The 26,649-nt window shown below is 41.8% G+C and overlaps 1 protein-coding gene across 1 annotated transcript; it reads left to right on the forward strand.

Moving 5' to 3' along the window:
• The first annotated feature begins 1,162 nt into the window (after positions 1 to 1,162).
• LOC116502698 (zinc finger protein 91-like) lies at positions 1,163 to 26,404 on the forward strand. The gene is given in 8 exon segments (XM_032208603.1): positions 1,163 to 1,248; positions 2,663 to 3,091; positions 3,587 to 3,701; positions 3,829 to 3,896; positions 6,908 to 7,037; positions 8,916 to 10,851; positions 24,004 to 25,535; positions 25,538 to 26,404. Coding segments are annotated over 7 exon segments (4,425 nt in total). The 5' UTR covers positions 1,163 to 1,248; positions 2,663 to 2,674; the 3' UTR covers positions 25,765 to 26,404.
• The last annotated feature ends 245 nt before the right edge of the window (positions 26,405 to 26,649 follow it).

Here is a 26,649-nt window from a genome sequence, read left to right on the forward strand (position 1 = left end):
TTTATTTGGAAATTACATTTAAGAGAAGAGAAGTGCTTCAGCACCTGTTCTCTACTGCTAGGTAGGAATCCCATCTGTGTTCTGAAAAGGGGCAACCCAGCTGTTTGTGTCACCTTTAACTAGTTCCTGCTCCATCATTTCTAACTAGAGTTTCTCCTCAAAAGACATGACCTCAAAAGATTGTCATCTTTTGTCTTTGGGGAAGAAGCATCCATCAAATCTCTCTCAAGAACTTTTTTTCAGGAGGATCCCTCACTAAGCTCCAAATCATGACACATAAAGTAGTAGTATAAGGTCCTTCCACCCCTCTGATAGAGCCTAGCTTCCTCATCTTCTCTGTTTCTCATCTGTAGCACGCCTCCTCCCATTTTATTCATTATGCTTTCTGAAATTGTGTCTCCCACGCATAGAAGAATAGGAGGAGGTTGACTCTTTCTTTTGGGGGAGCGGGAACTGTGACTGAACCGCCAACTCAGGTAAAAGACAAACATTCATTTCATAGATTTGGATTTTTTTCTTTCCGTCAAGAAATCACCTGATGTTCATATTTTAGGTAGTCCTTGACTTATGACCAGAATTGAACCCAAATTTTTTGTTGCTAAGTCTCTATCACAGGGAAGAATAGAAAGAACTTAATTTTTTTTCCCCTTATGGTAGAACTGAAATAGTGGTTCAAATCCCAAAGCATAGGTATATTCTAAGAAAACACATTTTTATTGTAAAATAAATAACAAACAAATTTACTAGCGAATAACTACATTCTGGTAAAGTTCCTAGCCTACTTCCTCGGGGGAGGCAAAACAGAAAGAGAAAAAAGAAAGGAAACGGACATGCGTAGTAGGCTTACAGAGAAGAGTCAGCCTACTGTATGTCTTAGAATATAAGCACAGCTGGCAAAACAAAACAAAAAACATCGTGACATGTAAATACAATGCTCTTTATCAAAGTATAACATTGCCAAAAGCAAATGGATTGAGAAGGCTTCCTGATCAAGGAGCTTCCTCCTGCCCTCCCTCCGTGGGAAATGCACCATTTATCTCCTCTTTCCATGAGCAACTTCCGTGCACAGAAAATCCACCAGGGGGGGCACTTCAGCTTTCGGCCCCTGTTACAAGTTGGGAAGGCATTGAGATCATTCCGGTTTTGCCTTTCTAGGAGACTGGGCTCTCCGTCTTTAACCCTTTGAGCTCTGCAGGAGTTTAGAAAAGCTGAAAGGAAATCTTATTCATCCAGACAGAGGTGGAAAAGGTAGGGTTTGTCTGTCTCTCTCTGTGTGTGTGTGTGTGTTTGTGTATGTTGGGCAAGGGGTCCTTCCCATACAAAGGGAGAAGGAGGGTTCGCAATCTAAAAAAGGGGAAGAGACACATACCTATTTCTAATCCAGGTTCAGTTTTTTTAATATCAGGAGTGGGAGAAACTCCCCCACCCCCAGCCTTATATTTTCCTCCCATCCAACCGCCCTTTTCCATGATTGTAACAGGCATGGGGGAAGCAGAGGCCATGCATGCTGCCCTCCGGAATATATCCAGAGCCTCATAATAAAAGTGGGAGGGGATCCCGGAGAGTCCTTCCCACCCCATTTCCTGGTGTAATCTCCTGTGTAGGGGGAGAGCTTGCATGGCAAATCTCAAGCAGGAAATAAGAAATATATTTGCAAGGAAGAGAGGCAGAAGATGATGCCTTCATTCTCACTGTGTGCTGGATGACACTAAACTAGGTTTGGATCCCCTTTCTAATTTGTCTTAGGAAAGCAGTAAACCAGCATCCCAAGACGGGATCAATTGACTGGCATTTCATTTGATGTGAACTGAACTTTCATGCTTTGATCTACACTTTAAAAAAGAAAGTCTCTCCTTGTGAGTAAAAAGAAATTGAAAGGATCCAAAATGCCAAATACACGCAATCTTCTTGATGGAAGTCATCACTTTACCAGTTCAGAAAATACTTCTCAATATGTGGGGATGAGTGTTGATGAATGGTCCAATCCATAACTTTCTGGCTGTTTGAATATATTCCCTTTTCTGTAAGGGAATCACAAAATGGAGGTCTTTTGTTCATCTTCTTTAGAGACAATGTTATTTCTTTGGCTAAGAGGACTTTAGGTATTCCCAAGGCTAGGTGAACATTGCTATCAATATGTGGGAAACCTCCCCCCCTCAAAGAATAACTTTTTGGGGAAATATTAAAAAGAAGCAGAATATTATATTCCCCCTAAGGGAGTAATGGAGAAACATGCTCTTAAGGGAGGAAGAAGCCAGCCTCAGTCTCCCTGCCTGTTTACACAAATGCCTTCTGTAATGCTCCAGTCCTGCTCAGATCTTAAAAAGTAAATTATAATGTATGTGAATGGATAGAGAATCTGTTCCCAGAACTTGTGGGTGTTAGATAAAATTGTAGAATTTGCATTTCCCCTTTAGCCTATAGAGTGCCAGCCATGACCCCATAGGAATCACCCCACTCTGAACTCCATTTTGTCAGCTGTCCCAGAATGACATGTGGTTGGTGGTTCTGCTTTCTTTCCAATCAGCCTCCAGCCTTCATTTTATTCCCAGCGCCTTCCTCCTGTATTGGAACTGAACCAGATGGGTATTTCTTCCAAGAAATGAAAAAAGCATTTGGAGATACACAACCTTCCTTGGACTAATTCTGAATTGTGTTACAGGGCAGAGAGAGAATGGCTGGCCTTCCTTTAGCAAATGAGGGAAGTGGAAAAGGCCCTTCCAGTGTTCAGTCTGGAATCCATGTGGAGATCTGGGCAAGAACTGGGCAGAAGATGCTGGAAGAAGGAACCATCGTTTCACAAGTTCAGGCCTGGAACTTCAGGAGCATCCAATATCAGGAGAATGAGGGTCCCCGAGGACTTTGTAGCCGACTCCACTTCTTTTGCAGTCGATGGTTGAGACCAGAAAAGCACACAAAAGCACAGATGCTGGACCTGGTGGTTCTGGAGCAGTTCCTGGCCCTTCTGCCCCTGCAGATGGAGAGGTGGGTGCGGGAGTGTGGAGCAGAGACCAGCTCCCAGGCGGTGGCCCTGGTGGAAGGCTTCCTCCTGAGCCAGGCGGAGGAGAAGAAGGAGCAGGTTGAGTTGCAGGTGAAATATACATCTTACCCCGGTATTTCTTTCCTTTGTCACAAATCCAGCAGAGTTGGTAAAAAGTTCCTTTTTTACATTTACATTTCAAACATGTAATTGAAATTCCTTTATATATCTTTGGTAGTTTATCAGTGTTAAGTAGAAGGATACATCATTTTATGAAAGATTTATTTTAAATTATAATTATAATTTTAAACTCTTCAGCTACGTCATTTCCTTGTTCAGGCATTATATTATGCACAAAATCTTTCCCTTTTGATTAATATATACAAATTTTAACGTCTTCTTACCAGACACTCCTGGCATTCATACTATGTGGAGATGCTTCACTAATCTTTGTATAGTTCCCTTATCCTAGAAGAAAGATTTTGCATTTCTTTCTTACTTCCCAGCCTAATTGATCAACACCGATTGATTTGCAGTGGTGTTCACTGGGAAAGAAACCACTTCATGATTTGCGATGTCATTAATTCTTTTCTTCTGTTTTTAAAGTCCTTTGCAATGGAGATCAGAGATCCTGAGACAAAGAGGCATTTGTCAAATCTCCCTCAAGAATTGTCTTTCAGGGGGATCCCTCAGGAAGATCCAGTTCAGGACACCTCAGGAGGTAATATAAGGTCCTTCCACTCCTTTGATAAATCCTAACTTTCTCATCTTCTCTGTGTCCTCTCCTCTATAGCATACCTCCTCCCATTTTATTAATTATCCCTTTTGAAATTCTGTCTCCCTCACAGGGAAGAATAGAAGGAAGTTGACTCTTGGTTTTGGGGGAGTGGAAACTAGGATTGAACCTCCAACTCAGGTAAGAGAAGAACATTCACTTACTAGATTTTTATTTCCATCAGGAAATCAGAGGATATAGATAGTATAGCTCAGTGATGGCAAACCTATGGCATGCATGCCACAGGTGGCACTCGGAGCCATTTGTTAGGGAACGTGAGGCGTTGCCTGCTGACTTCGGTCTTCCTTTGAAGCCATTTTTCGCAAAAAAAAAAAAAAAAAAGTGAAAAACCAGCCCAATGGGCAAACTGGAAGTTCAGTAACAGACTTCCGGTTTGCTCATAGTGCTCCAGAGGGCAAAAATCGGCCCTACGGACAAAGCGCCCTCTGGAGGCTTCAGGAAAGCTTTTGAGGCCTCCGGGGGGGGGAGGCTGTTTTCGTACTCCCCAGGCTCCTAGAAAGTCTCTGGAACCTGTGGAGGGTGAAAAAACAATGCCAAAAGCGGGTGGTGGCACACATGGCATTATGAGTGTGGCACACCCGTGCACAAACCCTCTGCACCCCCCCTGCTTTTGGCACAGGAGCCAAAAAAGGTTCACCATCACTGGTATAGGTGGTTATAACCCCTGCTAGCGTCTCCTCAGGATAATTCATCTGTCCACTCCCAGCGATCATCTGGGCTGGACTGATTTTCCTTCCAGATTCAGTTCAGCCATCCGTTCTCTTTCCAAGGGAAAGGAGGATCCAGCAGCTCCTCTTGGTCACTGCAGGGATTAGACATGTCGATGCTCCCCTCACAGTAGCTTTCAACTCCGGGATGGGTGCGAAGAGAGATCTTGCTTAATGCCAGGTGTGCCTCATTCAGTATCCAAGAGAGAAAACCCCCAACTCCATTTGAATAGGGATAAAGGTACTTTTACTAGACCCGGAATGAAAAGAGCTAAAGAAAAGCAAGATCTGAGGCAAAAAGGTACGAACGTGTACATATCAAATGTTTACCCAGGACCCTCCCCCCAGTTACCCCAAACCAATCTCCAATCTGCAACTCCCAAAGGTGCCATATAACATTGAGCAATAAACACAACTCTCCTTGTATTCCCCAAAATACAAAACCAACATAGCGCTTCAACCCTCCATACACCCTTTCTTTCTCCCCCCTCCAACTTTCCTTTCTCCCCTCCAACATTCCCCTCTTCTACTTCCCCTCCCCCTCTAATGCTCCTTTCTCCCCCTCCCTTCCATCTCACCCTCCTTCCATTCCCCTCTCGCTCCCTCTCCACCCCTCTCTCTCTCCTTTCCCTCTACTCCTCGCTTCGGTGTATTTCTACTATTCATCGATATATTCAGCTTCTTAGTTTATACTAAAAAAAAAAAAAAAAAGGCAACAGTATACAAGTGCATTCATGTTGCTTTAAAAACCTGGCACAAACTATATTCCCCCCCTCCCCCCTTCCCCCCTATGATCCCACCTCCCTTCCCCCCTTCCGACTTCCCAGAGCCCGTGCCCGGTATAGCTTTTTATCAAACACAGTCTAGAATGTATTAAAACCAAGTAAGTTAAAAGAAAAAAGAGGTAATAATAAAAAAAAAAAACAGGGAAAAGAAAAAAAGAATAAGAAAGAAAAAGTCAGTAAACTCTCTGCATTGAACTCAGCTTCTTATTACACAAACTTAAGCAGTTTACATGGTTCCTAATCTTAATTAATTAATTACCTGCAGGATTTCAAAATATATTAAAACCAAGTAAGTTAGCCAAGTAGAATTCTTCTCTAGCTAGGGGCCTTATCTCTTTATCTAAATATCTATCTGTTTCCAAACCCTTAATTTGTCCCCTTTATGTCTCCTTCCTCTATAACACAATTTAGACACATCTCAAATTCTTCTCTCGGTTTCCTCTTCCAACTCTTCTCGTCCCTGCCTCTTTCTGTATCCATATATATATGGATTTTTCCATATATATATGGATATATTTCGATTCCCAAAAACTTGGGTATGGCTAGCTGATGAGAGCTAAATAGCTTGAAATAGATCTATACTAGTCTCCCTTTATTTATTTATCAGCATAAATATAACAAATGTAACAAAAAGGCAACAGTAAAAAATATTGGGTTTCTGTCTGGATGGTCTCTTGTGACGAGCCTAATGACAGAGAGTGGAAGTGTGACCTTCCTCCCATACTTGGGCATACCAGGGGTTGTGACTTTAAGTATATATATATATATATATATATATATATATATATATATATATATATATATATATATATATATATATATATATATATATATATATATATACACATACATACATATATATACATATATACATACATACATACATACATACATACATACACACACACACATACATATATATACATATATATACACATATACATACACATACATATATTTTATATTCATCAGTACTCCTCTCATATATGCCCCGCCTAGATCTCCTACAAACTCCCTGGATATATCCTTATTCATGTTCCAAACAGTGTATTCAGATAACAATTTTTACAATCATTGATATGCTTTCCGTCTCAAAATAAGCTCCCCTTCGACCTCCACTACCCTCCCGTCTACACCACACCTCCCAACTCCATCCAAACTGGGCCGCGATCCAAGAGAACCCTCACCGCAATCTCCGCCCTCTTCACCCTGGAAAATAAATCATCAGTAATTTATATAAAAATTCAAAGTTATCCATCAAGTTTTCCAACGCCCAACTGCCAGTTGATTCTCTCAAGACACCGAGGGCCTTTTGATTGTGCATGGGTGAAGAGATCTAGAAGGAAGAGTATTTTGATGATGGATGGATGGATGTTTAGTAGATCAATTGATCCAGGAGGAAACGGGGCTTATTTAACCTGAATGGCACTGAAAGTCCTACAGAATCATTCAAGTTCATAAAACCCGCTTAAAATATTTTTTTTAGTCAAATGCTTCTTATTCTTTCGGTTTCTTCATCTTAACCGCGGATCTTACTAAGCATAGCCATTTACCTTAGTGCATTGCTTTGGAAATTTCTAAATAGGAAAGATCCTGCAGTTCTTCCTTGGTCTGTTCTGTATTTTTTTCTCCCTTTCAGGAGGATCTTCTGCCCTTTGAGGAAGTGGCTGTTTATTTCTCCGAGGAGGAATGGTCTCAGCTGGATCCTGACCAAAAAGCTCTGCATTGGGAAGTCATGCTGGAGAATTATAAGAATGTGGCCTCTCTTGGTAAGGGTTTCCTAGTCTCCCTCAGAGAGTTCAGGAAGACCTTTTATAGTTAGATGCCATTAGCTAATTCTTATGAAAACATCTCTAAATAGATACCTTTTCTTCAGAGGGAGAAGGGAAAATTCTGTTTTTCTTTTGTCTTTTTTGATCAATTTTTATTGTTTTTTCCATCTATAACAACTTACAGTCATCACATTAATATTCTTGTGTCATCATACCTGTATATATCAATCTTATATCGCTTCTATATTTATATACATTTGTTTACAGTTCTGTACATTTCTCTATTGTTTCTTGGCTAGATTAACTTTATTTCTGTTATGCAACCATTTATACCAATTATCCCAAATTGCATAGTAACCATTTTAGATTGATCTATTGCATTGGGATGGGTCATGGCTTCCATAGTGGAAAACCATGTTGGTATTTTCATGTAGTGTTTTTCTCTAATTTTGTTCCAGACCTGTATCAGCGTGTCTCTAATATAGTATCTATGAAAATATTTTTGTTTCTTTATTCCCTCTTCCCATAAGATGCCATCCCATTTGCAAATTGTGGCCTTCTAGTGTTAATACTCTTTTATTTTTTTAAAATTAATCCTCTTCCTAATCAATGTTGACGCTGCTGTTTTAGAATAAACCTCCAGGTCAGGGAGTCCCATACCACATTTTCTTCTATCATCCTGTAACGCTTTCAGTTTTATTTTATCTTTCTTCCCTTGCCATATGAATTTTAATATAATCTTATTCAGTTCAATAAAAAAGTTTTTCTCTAATTTTATGGGGATTTTTTTAAGGAAATAGGTCTATGGCAGCAATGGCGAACCTTTTTTGGCTCGCGTGCCATAGGGGGGAGTGCAGGGGGGTCATGGGCGGACGTGCTGCACCCATAAAGCAATGGGCGACCCCTCAGTGTGCATGCACGGATGAGAGGCGCTCCCCCCCCCATTTTCCCATGGTTTTTTCGTCCTCCCCAGGCTCCAGAGGCTTTATAGGAGCATGGGGAGGGCGAAAACGTCCCCCCCTCAGGCCTTCCGGAGGCTTCAGGGACCTTGAGGAGGCTTCCCTGAAGCTTCCAAAGGGCAAAAAACGACCTTCTGAGCAAATTGGAATTCACTTCCCTTTTGCTTGGAGGGTCGGTTTAAGCCCTCTGGAGGCTTCGGGGACTTGCAGGAGGCTTCCCGTAAGCCTCCAGGGGGCTTAAACCAACCATCTGACCAAACCGGAAGTCCATTCCCGAACTTCCAGTTTGTCCATAGGGCCATATTTTTTTTGTGCTCCGGAGGCTTCAGGGAAGCTCCTAAAGCCTCCAGAGAGCCTCCAGAGCGGATAGGGGATGCTCTTTTCGCCGCCCCCCCAGGCTCCTATAAAGCCTCTGGATCCTGGGTAGGATGAAAAATGGCTATAAAAAAGGCTGAACTCAGCTGGCCAGCAGTGCGCATGCGCACTGGCCAGCTCACAGGGCAGCATCTTGCGTGCCCTGACGAATGGCTCTGCGTGCCATAGGTTCGCCATCCTGGGACTATAGCATTCTGTTAGATGTGTCCTATTGAATTTGTTTTTGTATTTCTATTTAAACACTTTAGTGACAAATTAATTCCTTAGTATGAGGTAATACCAAACTCCATCACACAGATTTCAGCTATTTTGGTCGATATACTTCCATATCATTCAAATATTTTGATTTAATGTCTTTTTCAAAGTTTAATGACTTATCAATAGAGATATTATCATTTTAAAACCATCCAAATATAAGGATACAAACATGCAATGTATATTGGAATTTGGCACAATGCCTGAAGGCAATGAATATGACTTCTGATGGAGTTATCTTTCCCCCTAACCTTTCTCTCACTTTCATTTCTCTTTCCCTTTGAAGGTGATAGTGAGAATGACAATGAAGTCTCTGGAGAACTAGTCAAAGTGCTCAAACAAGGAGACGTAATGAAGAAACCTGCAATTCAAACAGAATTGCAAAGGCAGGAGAGAAACCAGTCAAATAACTGGAATAAGGAAAGCTCAACTTTAGATGTAAATGGACCCTGTCCATCACAAGCCAAAAGACAAACAAATATATGCAAAGACACAGGGAAAAATTACAGTTGGATATTCACACTTTCTCAAGAAAATAGTTCTCTTGAGTCACAGAAAAGTTTTCTCACCGGGGAGGAGTCAAATAAATTCAAAGAACATGGAAACAAGGTTGTTAATAAAAGGACATCCACAAGGCAGAAGCCATATAAATGCACGGAGTGTGGAAAGAGCTTTACAACAAGCAATGAACGTACACACCATCAAAGGATCCACACAGGGGAAAAGCCTTATAAATGCATGGAGTGTGGAAAGGATTTCAGAATAAGCAGTAATCTTACATACCATCAAAGGATCCACACAGGGGAGAGGCCATATAAATGCGTGGAGTGTGGAAAGGGCTTTGAAACAAGCAATGAACTTACATGCCATCAAAGGATCCACATAGGGCACAACCCATATAAATGTATGGAGTGTGGAAAGAGTTTCAGAACAAGCAGTTTACTTACATCCCATCAAAGAATCCACACAGGGCAGAAGCCTTATAAATGCATGGAGTGTGGAAAGGGCTTTAGCCAAAAGGGTAACCTTATTACCCATCAAATGATCCACACAGGGGAGAAGCCATATAAATGCATGGAGTGTGGAAAGGGCTTTTGCCAAAAGAGTAACCTTATTACCCATCAAATGATCCACACAGGGGAGAAGCCATATAAATGCATGGAGTGTGGAAAGGGCTTTAAAACAAGCAATGAACTTACATGCCATCAAAGGATCCACACAGGGGAGAAGCCATATAAATGCATGGAGTGTGGAAAGGGCTTTAAAACGAGCATTGAACGTACATGCCATCAAAGGATGCACACAGGGGAGAAGCCATATGAATGCATGGAGTGTGGAAAGGGCTTTAGCCAAAACAGTAACCTTATTACCCATCAAAGGATGCACACAGGGGTGAAGCCATATAAATGCATGGAGTGTGGAAAGAGCTTCCGAACAAGCAATCAACTTACACGCCATCAAAGGATCAACACAGGGGAGAAGCCTTATAAATGCATGGAGTGTGGAAAGGACTTCAGAACAAGCAAAGAACTTACATGCCATCAAACTATCCACACAGGGGAGAAGCCTTATAAATGCATGGAGTGTGGAAAGGACTTCAGAATAAGCAGTAATCTTACATCCCATCAAAGGATCCACACAGGGGAGAAATCATATAAATGCATGAATTGTGGAAAGGAGTTCGGAACAAGCAATGAACTTATATGCCATCAAAGGATCCACACACGGGAGAAGCCATATGAATGCATGGAGTGTGGAAAGGCCTTTAAAACAAGCAATGAACTTACATGCCATCAAAGAATCCACACAGGGGAGAAGCCATATGAATGCGTGGAGTGTGGAAAGGCCTTTAGCCAAAACAGTAACCTTATTAACCATCAAAGGATGCACACAGGGAAGAAGCCATATAAATGCATGGTGTGTGGAAAGGGCTTTGAAACAAGCAATGAACTTACATGCCATCAAAGGATCCACACAGGGGAGAACCCATATAAATGCATGGAGTGTGGAAAGGGCTTTAGCCAAAAGAGTAACCTTATTACCCATCAAATGATCCACACAGGGGAGAAGCCATATAAATGCATGGAGTGTGGAAAGGGCTTTAAAACAAGCTTTGAACTTACATGCCATCAAAGGATCCACACAGGGGAGAAGCCATATGAATGCATGGAGTGTGGAAAGGCCTTTAGCCAAAACAGTAATCTTATTACCCATCAAAGGATGCACACAGGGAAGAAGACATATAAATGAAGTGTTAAGCTGGTGAGAAACTTTTATTGTTTTTTAAAAAACGGACTGCCTATAAAATTTAAAAACTAACTTAAAGAATAGAAGAACTTAGCGGAGAATTTGATTTTTGTAATGGTTCTGGACAGTGGTTATCTTACTTTCTAAATGTTATTTACATGGATTGATTCTAAGTAAACCTTTTCAAATGGATGGATTACCCTAACATTTCTTCTGACTCTCTGTAAGCTACAAATTGGCTGTTTACATCTCAACACTTTTATTGCTTGGCTGTTCTGGCTTAAGATCCTATAAGATTGTACAGCTGTTCCTCTGTAGTTTATTTTTTGCTTGCGAGTGAGTTTCAATCTTGCTGAGCTTCTAAGAAAAAATACAACTGTGTATAAACATGGCGTCTCTTCAAACGTCTCTCCAAGTGGTACTTTTAGCTTTGAAGAGGGTGTTTGATACAGAGGAAAGAATTGAGAGAAAATTGGACTATTTGGTGCGTTTGGCAACAAAATGTGATGAAAAACTGAGGATGTTCATCAAATACAGAATAAGAAGATGGAAATTCAAAAAATTGAAATGGAAGAGTTTGAGCCTGTTGATATTCATGGCAATTGGTTTATTTCTGAGGGAGGAAAGAATGGAATATTCGAAGATGAATTAAATGGAGAGAAAACTTATTTCAAAGAACAGGACATAGAAGGAGAAGAAAGCATTAAAGAACTTATGAACTATGAAATACTATTTGCAAAATATTTGATAACACTGCTGAGAATTAAAGATAAGCTGACAAAGGAAACAGAAGGAGGGCGTCAACATTATATGAGAGATACTACAAACAAGAAGGTGCAAAGAGGACTCCGTACAGACTTGTTTAAAAAGATGTTTGGAGAATTGGATCCACAAATGGCAGTAGATATAAGATTGTTTTGCTATTGGAGAGATACAGGTTGATAGATGGAAGAGTATAATTCAAAATTAGCTAAACTTAGTTAAATCCAGTGATAATAGGTATAGTTAAATAAAAATTGATAATGATAGTAATGTATACAATGTTGAGCTGTTATGATAAGTAATAATTGGATATGAGAAGGGAAGGTTAGAAATATTCTTGGACTATATATAAAGATTATTAATAACAATAATAATAAAAAAACAAAATTAGACAGTTAAGTTTTAACTAATAGAGGGAAAATGTTATGATATAGGATATAGTTAAATAAAGAAAGTAAATGATAATAAATTATATACATGGAGGGTTAGAAAATTTTGGTATTAAATATTATGGATGTTTAGCTAAAACAGGATATGAGGATTTAATGTTAATGGCGGATTTTGTAAATAAGTAAATGAAATGCCAGCATGTGGTTATATATAAAATCTTGGTATATTTTAGGATGAAGGACGTTTAAAGAACTATAGTCAATTAAAGGTGGAGGCATGATGATGGTAATATAATAAATATTTGAGTTAAGATATTTGAATTAATATGAATTATATTTGATGACCGTGGAAGAGATGCACAAAAGCCTTTTGTAAGCAGCTGATACACTTTCTACAGTATGTAAAGAAGGAGGATTTGTATGTTTGTTTTGAAAATAAAATTTTTTTTTAAAAAAAGGTATATGGTGTGGCATGACAAGCTACATGGGGGAGGCTGGCTAGGCAAAGCAGGAGGCAGAGGACAAAGCTGCCGGTGGAGGTGCGGTGTCCAACTTCTGCCTTGACAGATCTCTAGAGAGAAAGAGGAGGAGGCAGAGGAGCAGCTCTTCCTGGTCCTGCACAAGAGAGTCTGGCCCTTCTTGAAAGGGAATCCCTGTTTCCAATATTGTTTGGTAAGGATGGTGGCTTGTTGGGGCAGCCTTCCTTCATGCAGCTCCCCCTCCACCCCTCCTCCTCTCCAGAGATCTGCAGTGGAGACACTTCTAGAGGGCAAGGTGCAGCCTCTATATTCACCACTTCTACCTCTCCAAGTCCCCCGGGTGGTGGGAGGAAAAAGCCAAAAATGGGGACGTGGGAGGGGCCAGGCAAGGCTGAGAGGGAGGATCTGGAGGTCTCCAGTGGAGGAAGGTGAGACCAGGGTGAGCGCCAAAGCCTTGTCCACCAGAAGAGCCTTGCCATCCCTCTCAGGCCATGCACAGTACCCCCCTGGATGGTGGTGCGGGCTTCCCCAAGCACCTGAAGCGGAGGGCAAGTGGCCAGTCCTCAAGCTCCCAAGGCATCAGAACACCACAACTCAGCCCAGCCCTGTTTTCTCAAGGGGGCGCCCAGCCGCGTTTACCTCCTCTTCGAGTCTCCTGCTACTGTGCTCACTCTCCTTGGCCAGGTTGCTCGTGGTGGGTACTGTAGGAAGTTATCACCCAGCCCTCTCTCAGAAAAATGAAATATCCTAGAAATATTGAAAAGGCTGAATATTTCTCTGGATGTGAAAAGAAAGAAACGTTTTAAAAGACAGAATAGCTGCCTGTAGCTTCCTGCCCATCCCCACTTTGTCAATGGGTCATTAAGAAGGCTAAGCTAGTCCACTTTACATAATAAGGATTTCTCCACTGCAGCTCCAGGGGGATGGGATTAAAAGCATGATAATATTGGCCCTTTACTCAACTGACCACATGGCATCTGAGAACTCAACCAAACCTGGATTCAAAACACAGCCTAGAGAGTTGTCCCTGCATGGCCCCATGGGAGTCTGACAACCAATCAGAATACATTTCTTACACAGGAACAGGAAACAGAGAGGTGGGGCTGAACAGATTATAAAAAGCCCAGCAAGCCCCTCCCTTAGCCCTTCTCTTCTTCTCCACCAACGTTGAAGCATGTGATCACCTTTTCTGTTCAGGGTTCAAGCCATGTGGTCCTGTCCACCAATAAACCATCTTTCCAAGCAGCCTCCATGTCTCCAGTGTCTTTTTCCTCACTTGGAGCCGAACCCAGAAGGACATTTCTTTCATCAGTACAGGAGGGCCAGGCTCATGGGTGCTGCTTTGAGGTGTCTGCTTTGCCCACCAGGCGTTTCCTCCTGGCTCATGGGCTTCCCAGGCAGGAGGAGAGGGGAGGCAGGGCTCCTGCTGGACAGGACCTGCTGCTTCCAATGCCACCATCATGTTGCAAGGCAAGGCCAGTGGCCAGGGTGTGGGGCCCCAAGGTACGCAAGTGTAGTGCAGGTGGATCAGGGCCAAGGGCAGCTTATTGGACATCAGGGCTCACATCCAGTTGGCTGCCACTGCAGGTCAACAAGCTGCAGCTGTTGCTGGCCACTGCCAGTTTCTGCACGGTCACCCCCTCCTGTACATGCACCCAGGGGGGTTGCCCAGCTGGGCTGGTGTAGGCCTGGGCCCAGGCGGTGGGGATAGATAGCGGCTGCAGGGGAAAGGCTGTTGCCAAAGATGTGTACCTTCATACAACACTCTGTGATGTCTTTGGAGGGATCGTTGTCCCTGAACCAAAGAAATCTTAAGACATTTCTGTGTTCCTCTCTGACGAAGAAGCAATGGAACATCTGTTGGATGTTGGCTACGAAAGCAATAGAATCTCTGTGAAATCACAAGAGAGTTCTAGAAATGAGTTATTGAAGTCTGGACCCAATAGGAAAGCATCGTTTAAAGAAACACCTTCACAATTGGCACTAGAGTCAAATACTACCCTAATCTGACCTGGGTTTTTAGAGTAGTAGTAGGTACCAGCATTCCTTGTAGTCTTTGAGAGGGGGAGTTGGTATTTCTGCATGACCATTCCCAAAGACTTTCTCCATGAAAGGAAAAAGTGGCCTCTCATTTCTGGCTTTATTTGGAAATTACATTTAAGAGAAGAGAAGTGCTTCAGCACCTGTTCTCTACTGCTAGGTAGGAATCTCATATGTGTTCTGAAAAGGGGCACCCCAGCTGTTTGTGTCACCTTTAACTAGTCCCTGCTCCATCATTTCTAACTAGAGTTTCTCCTCAAAAGACATGACCTCAAAAGATTGTCATCTTTTGTCTTTGGGGAAGAAGCATCCATCAAATCTCTCTCAAGAACTTTTTTTCAGGAGGATCCCTCACTAAGCTCCAAATCATGACACATAAAGTAGTAGTATAAGGTCCTTCCACCCCTCTGATAGAGCCTAGCTTCCTCATCTTCTCTGTTTCTCATCTGTAGCACGCCTCCTCCCATTTTATTCATTATGCTTTCTGAAATTGTGTCTCCCGCACATAGAAGAATAGGAGGAGGTTGACTCTTTCTTTTTGGGGAGTGGGAACTGTGACTGAACCGCCAACTCAGGTAAGAGACAAACATTCATTTCATAGATTTGGATTTTCTCTTTCCCTCAAGAAATCACCTGATGTTCATATTTTAGGTAGTCCTTGACTTATAACCAGAATTGAACCCAAATTTTTTGTTGCTAAGTCTCTATCACAGGGAAGAATAGAAAGAACTTAATTTTTTTCCCCCTTATGGTAGAACTGAAATAGTGGTTCAAATCCCAAAGCATAGGTATATTCTAAGAAAACACATTTTTATTGTAAAATAAATAACAAACAAATTTACTAGCGAATAACTACATTCTGGTAAAGTTCCTAGCCTACTTCCTCGGGGGCGGCAAAAGAGAAAGAGAAAAAAGAAAGGAAACGGACATGCGTAGTAGGCTTACAGAGAAGAGTCAGCCTACTGTATGTCTTAGAATATAAGCACAGCTGGCAAAACAAAAAAAAACATCGTGACATGTAAATACAATGCTCTTTATCAAAGTATAACATTGCCAAAAGCAAATGGATTGAGAAGGCTTCCTGATCAAGGAGCCCCCTCCTGCCCTCCCTCCGTGGGAAATGCACCATTTCTCTCCTCTTTCCATGAGCAACTTCCGTGCACAGAAAATCCACCAGGGGGGGCACTTCAGCTTTCGGCCCCTGTTACAAGTTGGGAAGGCATTGAGATCATTCCGGTTTTGCCTTTCTAGGAGACTGGGCTCTCCGTCTTTAACCCTTTGAGCTCTGCAGGAGTTTAGAAAAGCTGAAAGGAAATATTATTCATCCAGACAGAGGTGGAAAAGGTAGGGTGTGTCTGTCTGTCTGTCTGTCTGTCTGTCTCTCTCTCTCCCTCCCTCCCTCCCTCTCTCTCTCTCTCTCTCTCTCTCTCTCTCTGTGTTTGTGTATGTTGGGCAAGGGGTCCTTCCCATACAAAGGGAGAAGGAGGGTTCGCAATCTAAAAAAGGGGAAGAGACACATACCTATTTCTAATCCAGGTTCACTTTTTTTAATATCACCCTAAACCTAACTCCCCCCCCCCCGATCTTATATTTTCCTCCCATCCAACCGCCCTTTTCCATGATTGTAACAGGCATGGGGGGGGGGGAAGCAGAGGCCATGCATGCTGCCCTCCGGAATATATCCAGAGCCTCATAATAAAAGTGGGAGGGGATCCCGGAGAGTCCTTCCCACCCCATTTCCCGGTGAAATCTCCTGTGTAGGGGGAGAGCTTGCATGGCAAATCTCAAGCAGGAAATAAGAAATATATTTGCAAGGAAGAGAGGCAGAAGATGATGCCTTCATTCTCACTGTGTGCTGGATGACACTAAACTAGGTTTGGATCCCCTTTCTAATTTGTCTTAGGAAAGCAGTAAACCAGCATCCCAAGACAGGATCAATTAACTGGCATTTCATTTGATGTGAACTGAACTTTCATGCTTTGATCTACACTTTAAAAAAGAAAGTCTCTCCTTGTGAGTAAAAAGAAATTGAAAGGATCCAAAATGCCAAATACACTCAATCTTATTGATGGAAGTCATCACTTTACCAGTTCAGAAAATACTTCTCAATATGTGGGGATGAGTGTTGATGAATGGTCCAATCCATAACCTTCTGGCTGTTTGAATATATTCCCTTTTCTGTAAGGGAATCACAAAACGGAGGTCTTTTGTTCATCTTCTTTAGAGACAATGTTATTTCTTTGGCTAAGAGGACTTTAGGTATTCCCAAGGCTAGGTGAACATTGCTATGAATATGTGGGAAACCTCCCCCCCTCCAAGAATAACTTTTTGGGGAAATATTAAAAAGAAGCAGAATATTATATTCCCCCTAAGGGAGTAATGGAGAAACATGCTCTTAAGGGAGGCAGAAGCCAGCCTCAGTCTCCCTGCCCCAAGGGGAAACTGAGGGGGGCAACTTTTAGAAATGTAGATTTGGTAATCCATTCAGAAAGACTGGATCAGGCAGAAACTTTAGATAAGTAACACAATTAAGCCAAAGGTTGACAAAGTTGGGCTTTGCCTTGATATATGAATGGCATAACACAGGTTGTGGTTTCGTGTTTTTAGAGCAGTGGTCTCAATCTTGACAAGGTCCTCTCTTTGCCCTGGTTTTTCATAACGTTTCATAACGTATAGCAATCTGGAGATTTTACAGAAGTCTCCAAAGGAAGGAAGAAAACATACAGGATGGTAGGAATCCAGATCACAAAGATGGGAGACTTTTTATAAAGGTTCTCCAACTTAGAAATTTCCATCATGCATGGTCATCTGACAGCAACACAAGTGCCTTCTGTAATGCTCCAGTCCTGCTCAGATCTTAAAAAGTAAATTACATTGTATGTGAATGGATAGAGAATCTGTTCCCAGAACTTGTACTCGTGGGTGTTAGATAAAATGGTAAAATTTGCATTTCCCCTCTTGCCTATAGAGTGCCAGCCATGACCCCATAGGAATCACCCCACTCTGAACTCCATTTTGTCAGCCATCCCAGAATGACATGTGGTTGGTGGTTCTGCTTTCTTTCCAATCAGCCTCCAGCCTTCATTTTATTCCCAGCGCCTTCCTCCTGTATTGGAACTGAACCAGATGGATATTTCTTCCAAGAAATGAAAAAAGCATTTGGAGATACACAACCATCCTTGGACTAATTCAGAATTGTGTTACAGGGCAGAGAGAGAATGGCTGGCCTTCCTTTAGCAAGTGAGGGAAGTGGAAAAGGCCCTTTCAGTGCTCAGTCTGGAATCCGTGGGGAGATCTGGGCAAGAACTGGGCAGAAGATGCTGGAAGAAGGAACCATCGATTCACAAGTTCAGGCCTGGAACTTCAGGAGCATCCAATATCAGGAGGATGAGGGTCCCCGAAGACTTTGTAGTCGTCTACACTTCTTTTGCAGTCGATGGTTGAGACCAGAAAAGCACACAAAAGCACAGATGCTGGACCTGGTGGTTCTGGAGCAGTTCCTGGCCCTTCTGCCCCTGCAGATGGAGAGCTGGGTGCGGGAGTGTGGAGCAGAGACCAGCTCCCAGGCGGTGGCCCTGGTGGAAGGCTTCCTCCTGAGCCAGGCGGAGGAGAAGAAGGAGCAGGTTGAGTTGCAGGTGAAATATGCATCTTACCCCGGTATTTCTTTCCTTTGTCACAAGTCCAGCAGAGTTGGTAAAAAGTTCCTTTTTTACATTTACATTTCAAACATGTAATTGAAATTCCTTTATATATCTTTGGTAGTTTATCAGTGTTAAGTAGAAGGATACATCATTTTATGAAAGATTTATTTTAAATTATAATTATACTTTTAAACTCTTCAGCTACGTCTTTTCCTTGTTCAGGCATTATATTATGCACAAAATCTTTGCCTTTTGATTAATGTATACAAATTTTAATGTCTTCTTACCAGACTTTCCTGGCATTCATACTATGTGGAGATGCTTCACTAATCTTTGTATAGTTCCCTTATCCTAGAAGAAAGATTTTGCATTTCTTTCTTACTTCCCAGCCTAATTGATCAACACCGATTGATTTGCAGTGGTGTTCACTGGGAAAGAAACCACTTCATGATTTGCGATGTCATTAATTCTTTTCTTCTATTACAAGTCCTTCGCAATGGAGAGCAGATATCCTGAGACAAAGAGGCATTTGTTAAATCTCCCTCAAGAACTGTCTTTCAGGGGGATCCTTCAGGAAGATCCAATTCAGGACACCTCAGGAGGTAATATAAGGTCCTTCCACTCCTTTGATAAATCCTAACTTTCTCATCTTCTCTGTGTCCTCTCCTCTATAGCATACCTCCTCCCATTTTATTAATTATCCCTTTTGAAATTCTGTCTCCCTCACAGGGAAGAATAGAAGGAAGTCGACTCTTGGTTTTGGGGGAGCAGAAACTAGGATTGAACCTCCAACTCAGGTAAGAGAAGAACATTCACTTACTAGATTTGTATTTCCATTTACATCAGGAAATCAGAGGATATAGATAGTATAGCTCAGTGATGGCGAACCTATGGCATGCATGCCACAGGTGGCACCCGGAGCCATTTGTTAGGGAACGTGAGGCGTTGCCTGCTGACTTCGGTCTTCCTTTGAAGCCATTTTTTGCAAAAAAAAACGTGAAAAACCAGCCCAATGGACAAACTGGAAGTTCAGTAACAGACTTCCGGTTTGCTCATAGTGCTGTTTTTTGCCCTCCAGAGTCTTCAGGGAAGCCTCCTGAAGGTCCCTGAAGTCTCCAGAGGGCGAAAATCGGCCCTACGGACAAAGCGCCCTCTGGAGGCTTCAGGAAAGCTTCTGAGGGCTCTGGGGGGCGGGGAGGCTGTTTTCGTACTCCCCAGGCTCCTAGAAAGCCTCTGGAACCTGTGGAGGGTGAAAAAACAATGCCAAAAGCGGGTGGTGGCACACATGGCATTATGAGTGTGGCACACCCGTGCACAAACCCTCTGCGCTCCCCCCTGCTTTTGGCACAGGATCCAAAAAAGGTTCACCATCACTGGTATAGGTGGTTATAGCCCTTGCTAGCGTCTCCTCAGGATAATTCATCTGTCCACTCCCAGCGATTATCTGGGCCGGACAGATTTTTCTTCCAGATTCTGTTCAGCCATCCGTTCTGTTTCCAAGGGAAAGGAGAATCCAGCAGCTCCCATGTCCTCCTGGTCGCTGCAGGGATTAGACATGTCGATGCTCCCCTCACAGTAGCTTTCAACTCCGGGATGGGTGCGAAGAGAGATCTTGCTTAATGCCAGGTGTGCCTCATTCAGTATCCAAGAAAAAAAAAAACCAACTCCATTTGAATAGAGATAAAGGTACTTTTACTAGACCCGGAATGAAAAGAGCTAAAGAAAAGCAAGGTCTGAGGCAAAAAGGTACGAACGTGTACATATCAAATGTTTACCCAGGACCCTCCCCCCAGTTACCCCAACCCAATGTCCAATCTGCAACTCCCAAAGGTGTCATGTGGGGTGCATCTTCAAGTGGCCTCATTCAGTTGATATGCAGAGACCTCGACCAAGCCTAAACACGAGCCATCAGCATGCACAGAAGATGGTGAGAACAAAACTCCCTTCATGATAATTCCTCCAGCACCTACAATTCCCCCCCAAATACCATGAGCCCCCACCTTCCCCACCCTCCCCGTTACTTTGGCAGCCGATGGCAAGCAAGCAAAGTAGAGGCTGACAGTAAATATTAATCCCCTCATTTGTATGTGGATTTGGAGGCCGAACAATCCAGCTTTGCAAAGGCTAAGAAATGTTATCCTCAGAAAATGGTCTTCATTTTCTTATTTTCATGCCAGCCAATGGCTTTCGATAGCAGCAGCTTCCTTGAGGAGGGGCAGAGTCTCTGGACATAAATGGCAAACCACACAGATCCCTGGTTGAGCTCTCCTAGCACTTTGACGAAGGTGTTGGGGATGAACATGATTTCTCCTTCTTAGGACAACATAAGTTTCATTTCATAAAACACGACAAAGAATCCCTTTGCCTACAGACACACTTCTGAAGGGTTAGTATCACTTATTGGTGGCTTTTCCAAGGCCCACCTGCCTGTTGATTCTCTCAAGACACTGAGGGCCTTTTGATTGGATGAAGAGATCTAGAAGGAAGAGTATTTTGATGATGGATGGATGGATGTTTAGTAGATCAATTGATCCAGGAGGAAACGGGGCTTATTTAACCTGAATGGCACTGAAAGTCCTACAGAATCATTCAAGTTCATAAAACCCGCTTAAAATATTTTTTTTAGTCAAATGCTTCTTATTCTTTCGGTTTCTTCATCTAAACCGCGGATCTTACTAAGCATAGCCATTTACCTTAGTGCATTGCTTTGGAAATTTCTAAATAGGAAAGATCCTGCAGTTCTTCCTTGGCCTGTTCTGTATTTTTCCCCCTTCAGGAGGTTCTTCTGCCCTTTGAGGAGGTGGCTGTTTATTTCTCCAAGGAGGAGTGGTCTCAGCTGGATCCTGACCAAAAAGCTCTGCATTGGGAAGTCATGCTGGAGAATTATAAGAATGTGGCCTCTCTTGGTAAGGGTTTCCTACTCTCCAGTCAGAGAGTTCAGGAAGACATTTTGTAGTTAGATGCCATTAGCTAATTCTTATGAAAACATCTCTAAATAGATATCTTTTCTTCAGAGGGAGAAGGGAAAATTCTCTTTTTCTTTTGTCTTTTTTGATCAATTTTTATTGTTTTTTCCATATATAACAACTTACAGTCATTACATTAATATTCTTGTGTCATCATACCTGTATATATCAATCTTATATCACTTCTATATTTATATACATTTGTTTGCAGTTCTATACATTTCTCTTTTGTTTCTTGGCTAGATTAACTTTATTTCTGTTGTGCAACCATTTATACCAATTATCCCAAATTGCATAGTATTCAAACTCTTCTTTATCCTTTAATCTTAATGTTAACTTGTCCATTTCTAGGCACTCTAGAATTTTCTGAATCACTAATTCATCTTGGGGAATATTATTCTGTTTCCAACATTGGGAAAAAGTTCAACACATGTATTAGTATCTATTTAATTTTCTTTCTATATTTCCCCTTGGTTATTCCCAGTAGAAAACGTTCTGGTTTATATTCTATTTGTTCCTCTGTAATTTGTTGTATCCATTTTCAAATTTTAATCCAATACTTTTGAGTTCCCAGACAGGTCCGCCATATATGATAGAAAGTCCTTTGTGTTTTTTTTTATACTTCCAGTAGGTCGGATTTATGTTAGGATACATTATGGCCAATCTCATTGGTGGTACATGCCAAAGCTAAAACATTTTGTACATGTTTTCTTGTACGCTACTGATCTTGTTAATTTATAATTTGTGTTCCAAATTCTTTCCCAATCCCCTAGATCTATATTGTGTCCAAAATTTTTGGCCCACGCTATCATGCAACCCTTAACTACTACTTCTTCCAATGTCCCTTCTAATAAATATTTATACATTTTTGCTATGAATTTATCTTCCAGGCCTGTTAAAATTTTATCTATTTGTTTTAATTCTGTGTAGATTCCATATACTTTTATATCTTTTTTGTACCACGATTGTAATTGAATATAAGGCCACCAATCTATATTTCTACTTTGCTCCTTTAATCCCTGGTTTGTTTTCAGATTCCCCTGAATATCTTAAGATTTCTCTGTACCATTTTAGATAGATCTAGTGCATTGGGATGTGTCATGGCTTCCATAGTGGGAAACCATGTTGGTATTTTCATATAGTGTTTTTTCTCTAATTTTGTTCCAGACCTGCATCAGCGCATCTCTAATATAGTATCTATGAAAATATTTTTGTTTCTTTTTTCCCTCTTCCCATAAGAAAAGATGCCATCCCATTTGCAAATTGTGGCCTTCTAGTGTTAATACTCTTTTATTTTTTTTAAATTAATCCTCTTCCTAATCAATGTTGACGCTGTTGTTTCAGAATAAACCTCCAGGTCAGGGAGTCCCATACCGCATCTTCTTCTATCATCCTGTAATGCTTTCAGTTTTATTTTATCTTTCTTCCCTTGCCATATGAATTTTAATATAATCTTATTCAGTTCAATAAAAAAGTTTTTCTCTAATTTTATGGGATTTTTTGAAGGAAATAGGTCTATGGCACCGATGGCAAAACTTTTTTGGCTCGCGTGCCATGAGGGGGGAGCGCATGCACGGATGAGAGGCGTTCCCCCCCATTTTTCCATGCTTTTTTCGCCCTCCGCAGGCTCCCCAGGCTCCAGAGGCTTTATGGGAGCCTGGAGTGGGCAAAAACCTCCTCCCTGCCCCCCCCCCCGAAGCCTTCTGGAGGCTTCGGGGACCTGCAGGAGGCTTCCCTTAAGCCTCCAGAGGGCTTAAACCGACCCTCTGACCAAACTGGAAGTCCATTCCCGAACTTCCTGTTTGCCCATAGGGCCGGTTTTTTGCGCTCCGGAGGCTTCAGGGAAGCTCCTGAAGCCTCCGGAGAGGCTCCGGAGGGGGTGGGAGATTCTCTTTTCGCCCTCCCCAGGCTCCTATAAAGTCTCTGGATCCTGGGGAGGATGAAAAATGGCTTTAAAAATGGCTGAATTCAGCTGGCCAGCAGTGCGCATGCACGCTGGCCAACAGACAGGGCAACGCCTCGCGTACCCTGACAAATGGCTCCGCGTGCCATAGGTTCGCCATCCCGGGTCTATAGCATTCTGTTAGATGTGTCCTATTGAATTTGTTTTTGTATTTCTATTTAAACACTTTAGTGACAAATTAATTACTTAGTATGAGGTAATACCAAACTCCATCACACAGATTTCAGCTATTTTGGTCCATATACTTCCATATCATTCAAATATTTTGATTTAATGTCTTTTCAAGGTTTAATGACTTATCAATAGAGATATTATCATTTTAAAACCATCCAAATATAAGGATACAAACATGCAATATATATTAGAATTTGGCACAATGCCTGAAGGCGATCAATATGACTTCTGACGGAGTTATCTTTCCACCTAACCTTTCTCTCACTTTCATTTCTCTTTCCCTTTGAAGGTGATAGTGAGAATGACAATGAAGTCTCTGGAGAACTAGTCAAAGTGCTCAGACAAGGAGACGTAATGAAGAAACCTGCAATTCAAACAGAATTGCAAAGGCAGGAGAGAAACCAGTCAAATAACTGGAATAAGGAAAGCTCAACTTTAGATGTAAATGGACCCTGTCCATCACAAGCCAAAAGACAAACAAATATATGCAAAGACACAGAGAAAAATTACAGTTGGATATTCACACTTTCTCAAGAAAATGGTTCTCTTGAGTCACAGAAAAGTTTTCTCATAGGAGAGAAGTCAAATAAATTCAAAGAACATGGAAACAAGGTTGTTAATAAAAGGACATCCACAAGGGAGAAGCCATATAAATGCACGGGGTGTGGAAGGAGCTTCAGAACAAGCAATGAACTTACACGCCATCAAAGGAGCCACACAGGGGAGAAGCCTTATAAATGCATGGAGTGTGGAAGGAGCTTCAGAACAAGCAATGAACTTACACGCCATCAAAGGATCCACACAGGGGAGAAGTCTTATAAATGCATGGAGTGTGGAAAGGACTTCAGGACAAGCAATGAACTTACATGCCATCAAAGGATCCACACAGGGGAGAAGCCATATAAATGCATGGAGTGTGGAAAGGACTTCAGGACAAGCAATGAACTTACATGCCATCAAAGGATCCACACAGGGGAGAAGCCTTATAAATGCATGGTGTGTGGAAACAGCTTCAGAATAAGCAGTAAACTTATATCCCATCAAAGGATCCACACAGGGGAGAAGCCATATAAATGCATGGAATGTGGAAAGAGCTTCAGAACAAGCAGTAAACTTACATGCCATCAAAGGATCCACACAGGGGAGAAGCCATATAAATGCATGGAATGTGGAAAGAGCTTCAGAACAAGCTATAGACTTGCATGCCATCAAAGGATCCACACAGGGGAGAAGCCATATAAATGCATGGAATGTGGAAAGAGCTTCAGAACAAGCAGTAAACTTACATCCCATCAAAGTATCCACACAGGGGAGAAGCCATATAAATGCATGGAATGTGGAAAGAGCTTCAGAACAAGCCATAGACTTGCATGCCATCAAAGGATCCACACAGGGGAGAAGCCATATAAATGCATGGTGTGTGGAAACAGCTTCAGAACAAGCTGTAACGTTACATCCCATCAAAGGAGCCATACAGGGGAGAAGCCATATAAATGCATGGAGTGTGGAAGGAGCTTCAGAATAAGCAGTCATCTCACATGCCATCAAAGGATTCACACAAGGGAGAAGTCATATAAATGCATGGAGTGTGGAAAGTGCTTTAGCCGAAAGAGTACCCTTATTACCCATGAAATTGTCCACAAAAAGGATAAGCCATATAAATGCATGGAGTGTGGAAAGGGCTTTAGCCGAAAGAGTACCCTTATTACCCATGAAATTATCCACAAAAAGGATAAGCCATATAAATGCATGGAGTGTGGAAAGGGCTTTAGCCAAAAGGGTAACCTTATTACCCATCAAAAGATCCACAAAGTGGAGAAGCCATATAAATGCATGGAGTGTGGAAAGGGCTTTAAAACAAGCAATGAACATACATCCCATCAAAGTATCCACACAGGGGAGAAGCCATATAAATGCATGGAGTGTGGAAAGGGCTTTAAAACAAGCAGTGAACTTACATGCCATCAAAGGACCCACACAGGGGAGAAGCCATATACATGCATGGAGTGTGGAAAGAGCTTCAGAATAAGCAGTTATCTTACATCCCATCAAAGGATCCACACAGGGGAGAAGCCATATAAATGCATGGAGTGTGGAAAGAGCTTCAGAATAAGCAGTCATCTCACATGCCATCAAAGGATCCACACAGGGGAGAAGCCATATAAATGCATGGAGTGTGGAAAGAGTTTCAGAACAAGAAGTACACTTACATCACATCAAAGGATCCACACAGGGGAGAAGCCATATAATGCATGGAGTGTGGAAAGAGCTTCAGAATAAGCAGTTATGTTACATCCAATCAAAGGATCCACACAGGGGAGAAGCCATATAAAGGCATGGAGTGTGGAAAGGACTTCAGAATAAGCGGTCAACCTACATTCCATCAAAGGATCCACATCGGGGAGAAGCCACATGGAGTGTGCAAAGGGAGAATCCCCAAAACAAGGTTACATTTCAATGAGAATGTATACTAATTATTGATTTAATGGGTTCTATATATGGATTTCCAATTGACAGACTGAACTCTGAAAATGATTTTTCTGCCATTCACCCTCCTGACAGCCATAGAGTGTTGGGTTTAGTAATGAAAAAAGGAAGAAGTATAGAACTGAGACCTGAATCAGCCGGTATCTATGAAGAAACATTGAACATTTTTCAGTCAAAGGCCTCATGATATGAGGGAGTTGTCACATGCAGATCAATGTAGAGCGTGTGGGAAGAGCTGAAAGGATGAACAATTCCTCTCTCACAAAAGGAGCCAGAAGTACCCCAAGTGCTTGTGTAATTTTTTTTCCAAGCATAATGGCCATATTTTGCTCTTCTGTAGTATGGTGAAGGCTAAAAAGTCCAAATTTGATTTAAATAAAATCAATTAAAAATCAATTGTGTGGTTTTGTTCTGGTCATGTATTATACTTACGTATTAAACTCTTTACTTGATTTAAAAATGTATTAACACAAATTTTGTGGAAGGATTTTGGAGGGAGCATATTTCAGGATTTGAGAGGCTCATGTTGGTTCGAAGCTCAGTTGTCAGTAATAGTTCTGGGTCAAGCTGGACAATAAGGAGACTGAAAAGAGCAGAGAGGTTAAGTCAAGGAGATTACAAGCTAGTCCGTGGGAGAACTTTAATTTAATTATATAATAACCAAAGACATGTAATGTCTTAAACTAAGGTTTAAAAACTCTTCTGCATCTTGTTCTTTTTCCCCAGTGTTCTTTTGTCCTGCTGTGTAGTTTTATGTCTCTCCCAGGCTTGTTTGACCTCCCTCCCTGAACACAAGAGGAGTCGCTTCTGATGGATTTCCTCTTCACCTTTATGCAGCCTAAGTTCTGATAAGAACCACGTCGCCATTAGCT

The sequence above is a fragment of the Thamnophis elegans genome, chromosome 2 (genome assembly GCF_009769535.1).
Source record: "Thamnophis elegans isolate rThaEle1 chromosome 2, rThaEle1.pri, whole genome shotgun sequence".
Taxonomy (NCBI): Eukaryota; Metazoa; Chordata; class Lepidosauria; order Squamata; family Colubridae; genus Thamnophis; species Thamnophis elegans.